We start from the raw sequence: 11,715 nt of genomic DNA on the forward strand, positions 1-11,715 counted from the left end.
CAAAGGGACTGCTGAAACAGCATCCCAAATTCACTTTTTAAAATACCTCAGTATCCATGTTCTTCCACAATTAGAACAAGAGAGAGAGGGATTATTCAGATGGGCAATGTTTTATTGCTAGATTTACCATGTTAAAGCAATTTGGAAGCCTACCGGTGTCTCTATCATCATAATAAAATAAATCCTAAATATCTATATGTTTTAATGTCTGCTTTTGGTTTCCTTATCACATGGGGGGGTTGCAGAAAGGGGGTGGGCACGGGGGGCTCCCTAGGAGGGGTGGGTCCCCTGCCCCTATAGGGCAGAGCTCCACACACAGAACATGGACTGACCTGTCTGCAGGGGTCTTCCCCCACATGAGCTGGCAGCGTGCTTCAGTACCCAGGCAAGGGCCAGCAATAGAGACACTCTCACTGCCTACAAGACTGTCTTTGTGGAGGACTGGGTCTCCAGTTACCTCAGGGCATGATCCAGGACTGTCCCCTGACCCACTTTTCTCCCTGGGGTCTTTTTTGACCCCTGCATATCCAGAGATCTAATTTTGCCCAGGAACTACAAACTTGCATCGCAGGGAATGGTTTTTTGTTCCTGCACATGGGTCACATGATGCACATGATGCTGCAAGAGGCACATGCATGCTCATCTGGACATGCCCTATGACGGAAAAACCTAACAGACCCTACTCTGCTCTTGAACATGAGAGTTAAGCTCACACTGAGATCTGAGAGCCATATGGGCAAAACTGAAAGCAGACATTCACTCCATTAATCTTGATGAATCTAAGGCCATTAATTTAAAGCATTTTTGAGAGAGAGGTGCAGCTAGACAGGTTTTAATTATAAAGTCTCTGACTTCACAGTGCATCTTTTCCTGTTATAACGGTATATTGCATCATAAAATAAATTGAGAAGTAGTGGACTTCAGGGTTAATAGATATCACTTTAAAACCCTGTCAAATTATGAATAGTTTGAGAAGTGCTACCATAATGTAATAGAAGAGTGTGGGGCAGGCCTAGGGCTACATCCTCAGCTGATACAAATTGGTTTAGCTCTGATGAACTAAATGGAGCTATAGAGATTTACACTAACTGAGGATCTGGTCCTTGGTGCCTTATAGCTCTTCTGTCTCTTGCAGGAAAAGTCTGCTTTTTTTTTTCCATATGGAACAAGAAGTTCCATGTAAGGCTCCATTGGAGCCCCCGCTCCACCACCTGAGATTCCACCACCCCCGCTCCACCAATTTTAGCCACAAGACTTTTATTAATAAACATCTATAAACAATTCCTTTGATATTTGTAACTATGAGAATAACTGCTTATACATTCATTGCAACAGACAATATGCTTCTAAAACAGACTGCTTCAGGTAGTACACCAACCAGGTAACCTATAATGACACCAGTGAGAAATGTCCTCTTTCAGATCTGTCTGTAATACAATAGCATGTTCATGGATACTACATAATACAGCATAATGTAACGAGGTAAAATAATTCCATTTCAGCTGTTATGAAAATGTGAAATTAAGCTATCAGTCCAATTGCACATGTACTAGTCATTTGTCCTATACAGTTCATATTGTATACATGTCCATTATATAATGCTACGGTACATTTTACAGAAGTAATTAGCTGTCATACAAATAGGATAAATAAAGTTTAAGATGAGCTATTTTCTAACTAGAAAACTTAAATTATTTTGTCACATTATCATTTTCAATAGAAAATAAAAGATGCAAATGCTAAAAGGATCAACCAGGGAAAATGTCTCTGAGCAAAATGTACAGCAAACCCCAAAGAGGACAGATAGAAATCATGATTTTCCATTCAAGGACAAACATCATACAAAGCTTAAAACAACCCCTCTGGGGTTTTGGTACTTCAAATCTAATGCTCTGAAGTTCAATTGTACTGGATTCGTTACAAAGATGTTGTCACTTGCCATTACAAAATTTTAGTATATCTTGTTTTACCAATGTGACAACTGCCTCTAACACTTATAAATATTGAAGACTATTTTCTGTATAATTACCTTGTGAAGTCTGTCATCTCCATCATAATTACACACATCAGTTTAGCTAAAACAATGATGTCATTGCTGGTATCATCCCATATTTCAATCTCTGTATCAAGGTTGCTCTTGACTTTCTTCAAACCAGCCAATTGCTCAGCTATCTTTTCTTTTTCAGCCTCTGGCAGCTGAGTCATCTTTGCCTGAAATATACAATGATTTGATTTGGAAGACATCTGTGTGTGTCAGACAGTATTTTCTTTCTTGTTTTCTTTTTCTCTTTTTGACAAAATAATTGGACATTATTGAATGTAAGCTTTGCATATAAGCTACCCAGGCACCAAAACAGATTTCTCAGAACCTTTGAATTCAAAAGTAGGTCTTACCTCTATAATGATGTGAAATGAAATTCTGAAATGTATCCATGAATTTTTAGTTGATCCAGATCCAAACCTAGGTTTTGTAGCTCAAGCCTGTCTTTAATTCTCTGTTCCTAACTATAATTGTCTTTGTTTCTATTTTCAACAGTATTTATCATTTGTCTTTTGAACTTTTCTGTGTAGAAGCTGCATGGGAGGTACTGACAAGAAAAGTTAGCCTCCGTTTCCTGAAAAATTCTCTTCTTTTAAAAAAATGTCAGGATAAGAAACAATTCCATTCAGAGGAATGTCAACTTTTTTTTTGTCTTATCATCTTAAATAACAGGGATCTAAATAATCCCAAAGATTAGGAATAAAATATTAATTATTGAGTCCTATGGGAATATTAATAAGAACCAAACCCTCTGAAAATGCAAAATAATTTTGACTGTTAAGTTTAACTGGATGAATGCAGAAAAAATAATTTCTATACAACTCTTCTAAATAAGACCCACTATTTTGCTTTGTTATCAGTCACATCAATCATTTTATTCACTTTTCTATCTACTCTTTATGAGTTATTTTTTGTCTTCATCAGAAATGTTCACAAACACAAAACCACCCTGTATGTCAGTACATATTAGTAATAGTATTCATACCAGATATGCCCGTGCATTGAATCATAGGCCTTCTAGGGGTGCATCTACACATGGAAGCACGTGCACTTGCAGTCGCTCAAATAGAAGAGGTGCAAATTTGAGCTGGGGCTTTTTGCCTCAGTGCACACACCCAGACATACGCTTTGGTGTGCGTCAAATTGTAACACTTGGGGCAAAATAACCCTGCCAGTCTTCTCCTGGATCTGCAGCCAGGAGGAGCTACAGCCCGAGGCCAGCACCTGTCCTGGCCCCATCAGTACAAAAAGCTGTCCTGGCAAGTATCTCAGGGCTACTCACTCTCAGGACCTTCTGGGGCCCAGCCAATTATTGATACCTGAGGACATTACCCCTTGAGCCATCTGGACTGCTGAAGCAGCCCTGAGAGTTCCCTGCACCCTCTACCCACTGTAGCAGTCTGGCAGTGGGGGCTGCTGCCTAACTGTGACCTGTTGCACACCTGTCAGACCCAGATGGGGACTGTACAGCCAGTTAGAGGCATCTGTCCACTCTGGGCCAGCTGCCAGTGGGCTGTGGCTGCAAAGTTGGCCTTTGTGCGGCACTACTGCCATGAGTGTCTGCTGCCTGGCCATCTGGGCAGCTATTGCCTGGAATATGTTCCCAGTGTGGTGGCCTGCTTTGACCTGTCAAAGCATATCCTCACAGCCCCAATTGGCCAGGAGGTCAGACGCCTTCAGCTGGGTCCAATGTGCCAGCTCTGATCAGGCTCCTCTGCCTGATTCCTGCCACTTGCCTTCCTAGCAGGAATTCTGGTGTTCCGTATTTGAAAACTGAAAAATCCCTGATAAAAAAAAAATCCCAAAATCACTGTCTAAAATAGCCCAAAATCCATGTTCCTCCACAATTAAAAGAAAAGACCACCTTCTAAAATTACAGAGAGAGTGAGAGACAGAGACACAGAGAGAAAGTGATCTGTTGGGCAATGTTTTACTGATATGTCTACAGTGCTAAAGCAATTTGGAGGCCTACCAGAGTCTCTATTATCAAAATAAAATGAATTCTAAATACCTATATGTTTTGCTGTTTGCCTTTAGTTTTCTAATCATACAGCAGTTAGAACTCCCTATGACTCCTTCACTAACCAGGATGTGGGGACAGCTGCCCCTGTAGCCACAGCTCCTGCCAGCAGGTCATATCCTGTCTGGCAGCTGGGCACATAGGCTGTGTGCTGGGGGGATGTGGGGTTTGCAGGAGGGGGATGGGAAGGGGGTGGGGGAATGTGCGTGGCTGTGGAGGGATGTGGGGGGCTATAGGGTGTATGGGTAGGTGTGGGTGGATTGTGGGGAGACTGTGCTAAGGGGCTGCTTAGGAGGGGTGGGTCCCCTGTCCCCCCCAGGGCGCAGCCCCCCTGAACAGATCATGGACTGCTCCCCCAGGGCTACAGTCCCCCGACAGGGGCCACAGACCCCCACATGGGCTCCACCCCCCCCAACAGGGGTTACAACCCCCTCAACAGGGGCCACATGGCCCCCACAGGAGCTACCACCACCCCACAGCACCCACATGCCCCACCCCTGCTTGCTCCCCCAGGCCTCTAGATTGCTGCCCTGTCTGGCCCCATCCCCTGCCAGCTCCTGCAGCCCTCCAATGGCTGCCCCCCCCACACCCGGACAGCCCCCCGATGGCTGCTTCCCTGACTCCAGCCTCCTGGCACTTCAAAAACAAAAAAATCCTTTCACTCGCCAGCAGTAGCAGGGGTTGTGGGGGCTCTGGGGCCATGTGGCAGAGCCTCCCCATGCAGCACAGGGCAGGAGGGCTCCCCAATTGCCCCCCATGTACCCCCCCGATGCTCCCCCCACCCAGCCCCAGCAGTCCAAGATGGGAAAAAAAAAAGCCCCACACTCACCAGCAGTAACAACTGCCATTGGGGTCACTGGGGCCTTGTGGCTGAACCCCCCCTGTGCAGCATGGGGCAGTGAGGCCTGGCTCCAGCCGCCTGGCACCGACACTTCCATTGCCTCATCATGCCTTGTGGAACAGAACATCCAACCGAGTGGGAGAAACCTGTGCTGTACAAATGGTCTTTCTTCTCCCCTATTAACTGGTTTTGACACCAGAATTTCTCATCCCTACATGAATTACTGTTCCAAATTCTTTCACCATGTCCTGAACTTGAGCAGTGACAACATGTTTTTGACCAAGTTAACTTGCTTCACCTTGTAGCCTTTCTTTCAATGACCTCTTTTCCAAAACCTAGCAAACATTCTTTTGTACAAACCAAAGATCAGAATTTCTAATCTAGAACTCTGCAAGTGGAGTTGTGATTAAACAACAGAAACCAAAGCATCGTCTTCATAGTGTGGCATAAACTGAGTAGACGGCTATATTATACACTCCCTTGTAAGTTGGAGTAGCAATAAAAAAAAGTAGTCTCCTTATCAGAGATGCAGGATGTCACAGTTTTCCAGTTGCTTGTAGAGCTGGTTTCTCTTTACCATCAGTCTCAACAAACTGCTAAGTATGTAGAGAAGTATATGGACTCCTTTCACAGCAAAATACATGTTTGAGAAAATATACAGCAATTTTCACATACAAAGGTAGAAAAAAGAATGCAAAACTAATTCAAAAATAGACACTAGCATCCACACTTTCATGACTTTATATGGATGCCCTATATGAAAAACCAACTATAGTGAATGAAATGCAATAACAGAAGTAGAAGAGGAGAAAAGCAGTTCTTTTCATGCATTCGAAGTGCCAGTTTCTACTACTGAGACCAAACTACACAATCTTTTTATCCATATTCTGTATGGAATGAGGCTTAGATTAAGCTTTTGCTGCTTAGAGATAATGATGCTAAGGCCAATAGTCCATCCCACAATCCTCCCCACACTGAATTACAGCACCTTGGTTGCAAAGGAAATACGGAAGCAAGGTATTCTCAATTGGTGTTTGGATCAAACACCTGCCAAATGCACAAGTAGAAAGTGACAAGTAATGGCCTCCTCAAATCGTGTATCCATGTAATAAATACCAAACAGAGACAATTGTGTAATGCTCCCATTCGTGTATTTATCTGCTAAAACACTTTTTGTGCCAGTTTTATACCTATGTTGTCACTTTCCTGGCTGTGCTGCTTAAAAAGATCACTTTTTCTCCCTAATAGAAAGACCAGTGGAATGAGTACCTAACATCAACATTATCACCTCCCTTGCTGAATTCATGACAATCATCAAAGGACCTCAGGATGTCTCATATCTGATTTGATGACTCATATCTGATTTGATGACTATAGGAGTTTGACGATCAACTGAACACCTTAATGAACACATCGTAAGTATTAATTACTCAAATGAAATATCATAGATCTAGCTCTATCACTGGAGCTGTGGAGAGACACAGGGATGACACCCATACACTCAGTTGCAGAGAGGGGTCAATATGAGCTATTTACAAATAATCCATAGGCTGAAAGTGTTTTGAAAAAAGCTTTAGCCCAGGAAAAATCTGAACATATATGTACAAATCAGACTCTGTCTCCTAACAATATACAAATACAATAAGGGGCTAAATACTGTGAGGGAACATATCTAACTATTTGAGGCCAGAATTTGCTGAGCTATTGGGAGAAGTGTTAATGACTAGGCATACGTGATGTGTATCCAGGCCATGAAGTCAAAAGTTATAAATCTCTGACAATTCCAAATCTTCATATGGGCTAAAAATGTACAGTGAGGGCATATAAAATGGTCCCAGAGTCCTTCCTTGCTCTAAAGAGCATATAGACTGCTATAACACTGTATCAGAAGTAGATTACTTCCTTTCCCTTGGTGGTTCAGCTACACTTGCCAGAACATTTGGAAGAGACTGAACTAATGATACAACTACTCATCAGCCACCTCCATGAGGCAGGGAAAATAGTAGCATTGGGGCTGTTCCACCTCTCCTTACCATGGCCTGAACTATAAGGACCTTGTGGAATATTGCTGGAGCATCTATCTTCTCCTCACACTACTGAGAATATTTCAAGCCTCACAGCTGTGAAAATAAGGTCCAATGCAACCTGAAAATCAACATCCATACAATTTATGCAAAGAGGAAGAATGAACAGTTAAGGAGAAAACTTATTTGATATATGGGTGATGAGAGGAGACATAAAATATTGAAAATGAATTTGCTGTTCATATTATTCAGAATCACAATAAAATGTTATGAATCTGATAAATGAGGCATATTTATTGCAAGACCTGAAATTTGTATTGAAAATAAAAAAAAACCCCATGAAATTCATAGTTGCTATGGATTGTATTTCCAAGTGATTTTTCTTTTCTTATCCAAAAACACTATGCATTTTATTCCCATCAGAAAATGTAGGATAGCTCACATCAACTAAATGTAAATATTTTTAACTACTGCTGGCAGGTTAAAACAAGCAAAGAGAAAGACATGGTTAAATTACCTTTACACTGGAACCCCCCCCCCCTGCAGATATGTTAAATAAATTATTTTTAAAAGCATAAATAAGTTTAACAGAAACAGAGAGCAGTACATTCCCAGTCTTGAACTCTGGTTATTCTATCCAACTTTGGTCAAATAAGTACAAACTACATTGCACAAGTGGGGACTTTTAGAGAGTTCACTATCATTCTCTGGCTCTGAAGAAGCACTTTATAACCCTAATTGGTAATAAATATGGAAGGCAATTACAGTGGAACTGACTCGCTAGCATAAAGGTTTCTTGCTCATAAATCACACAACGTTATCAGGCATTGGAGACTGACCTCTAAGGGTGTGTCCAGATGAGCCCGCACATGCCTCTTGCAGTGTCTCAAACCCCTTTGAGATGTCGCAAAAGGCATGTGCAAGAATGGGAAAAGGTTCCCCCCACTGCAAGTTTGCAGAGCAGGGACAAAACTAGGCCCCACCCCCTGCCAGCCCCCCAAGCCCCCTGATCTCTTCCCTGCCCAGCCTCACCCCTAGCCCCCTGATCCCTGCCCTGCCCAGCCCCAGTCCCCCAAGGCCCTGATCCCTGCCCCCCCACCACACCATCCCCACAATAATAATAATTTTAAAAATGCACTTAAGAGAAGTTTCAGCTGCTGCCTGAGTCACTGAGGCCCCACTCAAACGGTGGGACCAGGTGACAGCCCCCTACTGTCCTCCTCTGCCCTGTGCTGCCCAGGGGGTCTCCACCAGGAGGTCCCAGAGTCCACCCCAGCCCCTGCTTCTATGGTGAGTAGAGGCTTTTTTTTTAAGTGCTGGTGCCTGGGGTTGGGAGGGCAGCCATGGGGACCTGGGGGTGCAAGTGGAGCTGGGGCTGGGTGGGGCAGCCACTGGGGGGTCTGGGGGAGAGGGTGGTGGGGCTGAGTGGGGCAGCCATGGGGTGGGCTGCAGCAGCTGGCAGGGGATGGTGCCCCTGTTGGGGGGAACTGTTACCCATAGTGGGGGCTGTAGCCCCTGTGGGGGAGACTGTGGCCCCTCTGGGGGGGGAGCTGTAAACCCTGGTGGGGGCTGCTACCCCTGTGGGGGGCCATAGCCCCAGTTGGGGGGCTATAACCCCTGTGGGGAGGCTATGGTCCCTGAGGGGGGCTGTAACCCTATGGGGGGATATAGCCACTGTTGGGTGGATGTAGCTCCTGGTGGGGGGACTGTAGCCCCTGAGGGGGGAACATGGCCCCTGTGGGGGGGTATGGCCCGTGTGGGGGGCTGTACCCCTGTGGGAGGGCTGTAACCCCTGAGGGGGGACCATGGCCCATGGGGGGGCACAGCCCCTGTTGGGGGGCCATAGCCTTTGGCGGGGGTGTAGTCCCTGTGGAGGGCAGCAAAACATATATTCATGTATTCATGAAGTTATGAAGCATGTATTTAGAATTCACTTTATTATGATGATAGAGACACTGGATAGGGACAGGAAAAAAAGAGTTAACTGTTTATGTGAGCAACAAGGTGCCAAATGTAAGTTACCAGTCAGTAAACTAATTAATGAGTGGCTGAAGAATCCCTTTTAAGCCTAAGGCACAAAGAAAATAATGAAGAGAAGGAATGCACCCATCCTGCCAGATGGGCAGCAAGAACACTCCAATGCTAAAATAAGCTGAAGACAAAAGAAAAACAACTGCAAAAACAGAAGCTGTGTTTTATCAGAACACAGATGCATGTGTTCATCCCACTCCAGCTGTTGTCTTCAAATCTTCTATCTTCAAATCATCATCATCTACTCAATAAGCCCGGGTTGGCCACCCTGGGCTGATATTGAGCAACTATTGCAGGTAACTATATCCAGTGTATGTGTGAATGGAATGGTTGTTTTGTGTATGTGTATGCCTGTGTGTAATGATGTTTATGATGATTTGTGTGCATTTGTGTGAATGGTGTGTCCAAACCTCTATATCTAACTCATGTAATCAATAAACACGGCACCTTGCCTTATCCCCTTTTATAAAGTCTCACTAGTGATTTGAGCAATTGGCAAGTAACATTTTTGGTGGAGAATGTGTGGGGGTGAATAAGGTTTTATGTTGTGGTTATTGATCAGTTGTGTGTTATCTGTATAGTTAAGTTTTGTCTGTATATGTGTTTGTATGTCTATCTGAAGGTATGCACACTGCCCAGTGGTAGAAGTGCTGAGTATATTGGTGTTGAGTTGGACTGACCACATTTGAAAAATAGAGGAATGCCTGGAGATAGGCAATTTGTTGTAACCTGAAGAATTTGAAGCCCACCTGTGGGTATTTGGATATTTGGACAAGTTGTTTTACTTGGAAAGCCCACCTGTGGGTTGCGGATACTTAGAAGCCCACCTGTGGGTTATGGACTGCTGGGGTAGTCCAGACCACTTATAGAGAGGGGTCCATTGCTTTAGTTTGAATTTTGTTTTCAGACTTAGTTATGTTAGAAATTGGACTTTTTAGCACATTTTTATGGACTAGTATAGTGGATCTGAATAATAACGAATAGTAACTGACTTTAAGCAGTAAGAAAAATACAGGAGATGGAAGTTAAGATTTGAAAGATGTAAAAAATCCTCTGCCTACATATCTGCAAGATATGAGTCTTTTAAAACAAGTACTGCAGCGATTTGGACATAGCCCATACACCAAGCAGGCAGTAGCAGATGCCTGTACCATTTCAGATTTAAAATACTAATTTAAGAACTATATGCAGATATATAATATACCACCACACTCCATGAAAAAGGAGACTGCAGGAATGTGGCTTTTATGGGAAGCTACTAAAAATCTGTTCCTCCATCTAACTAACTGTTAGGAGGCATTTTAAAGGGGTTAGCTAAAATTTGTAGTAAGGTAAATGTGTATGGTCATTGTGACTAGGGTTGTAAGTTTTGTGCAGAAGAGGTAGTTTGTTACTGCTGACCAGAATACTTTGTTTGTCTGGGTCAGGCAGAGTAGTGGACATGAGTACATGTTGTGGTCTGCTTAGAATTAAGTAAGAACCTCCTGTTGAGTTTGCAATAGGAAGCTAGGAGAGAGTAGAAAAAGTAATCTCTCTGCTGAAAAGGCTGTGTAAATGACAGGGTCCTTCCTTGGGAAGGGTTACAGTCTTTTATAAATAGTTACAAGAGCAGTTTTGTATTTTCTGTGAAGTTTGTAAGTTGTAAGTTACAAGCAAGTTATAGCAAGGTAAAGTGTTATGCAGGCAGTGGACCTTCAAAAAGATCAAAGATAGTTAGAGAAATGTGAGACAGATTCTTTAGGATCCTGTGTGCTCTGCCCCCCCCCAACCCCCTCAAAACCCACCAAAACCCCAAAACAACATAGGCAGCCAGCAGCACAGAAAAAGACAAGGTATGTTACTGGACATCTGCTCAGGCAGTGGCAGAGAATTTGTGATTGGAAGTGAGGGGAAACTTGGTTCTACCCCCCACCTCTCTGGGAACAGTGAAGGGCCTAGAAGATATAAAAATTGTTACAAGAGCATAACAGCTTGTTTTGGGAAACATCAGGGTACAACTATGTAAACAGAGATCAGTGCCCAAAATTACTTTGAGTTACTCTGGGCAGGGAAAAAGCAGTAAGCTTATCAGAGGCATGTTTTGTTTTTTTCTCTACAGAGGCATAGTTTGAAGGTTCCTTTTTGAGGTAGGAAAAGTTTTTCTGAATGAATTGTGTGGTGTGTGCAATTTGTCACCCATGATTTTTTGGAGAGAGCTGAAACGGAGTTTACTGGACCGTGTGTCTGTGAGAAAGAGAGACAGAAATTGTTTTTGGTTTGTAGAAGGCAAGGCCAATGTGAAAAAGAGAGAAAAATCAAGATTTGCTAAGATCTGTTGAAGGAAAAAAAGCTGAAAGTTGGTAAGACCTAGAAAAAGGAAGTATTGGGATTCTGGAGAGCTGCTAAAGAAAAAGATCTGCTGGGGAAAGTATTGCCATCAGAGTTGAAAAAAAGTTGGTAGATCCAGAGAACTGCTTAAAAGTGAGATCTCTGAAGGTGTTTGAGAACAGACCTACAAAGCACAGAAAGGAATTAAGAGTGGATGCTAAAGAGCAGAGCCCAGCCAAAGTTTGTGAGAGCATGGAAAGCCAGGGACTCAGTCTGAAAGGTGGCTGAGGCAGAGTCAGTGACCTGAAGTCCAGGAGTGGTTAGATCAGGAGAGAATAAAACTGAATGAGCCCAGAGGCTCTGAGGGGAGTTGAGAGAGAGAGAGATCTGAAAGGTGTCTGCGGGGCCCTAGAAGACCAAGTGATATGGCAGTCCAGAGAAGGGGCACAAG

General features: G+C 43.5%; 1 protein-coding gene across 1 annotated transcript in view; it reads right to left on the minus strand.

Annotated features, from left to right (window-relative positions):
* Nucleotides 1-11,715, minus strand: part of CTNNA3 (catenin alpha 3) — a 1,539,787-nt gene that overhangs the window by 150,537 nt on the left and 1,377,535 nt on the right. The window contains 1 exon segment of the mRNA XM_025205567.1: nucleotides 2,030-2,211. Coding sequence (XP_025061352.1) covers nucleotides 2,030-2,211 — 182 coding nt within the window.

The sequence above is a fragment of the Alligator sinensis genome, unplaced genomic scaffold (genome assembly GCF_000455745.1).
Source record: "Alligator sinensis unplaced genomic scaffold, ASM45574v1 scaffold325_1, whole genome shotgun sequence".
NCBI classification, from domain to species: domain Eukaryota; kingdom Metazoa; phylum Chordata; order Crocodylia; family Alligatoridae; genus Alligator; species Alligator sinensis.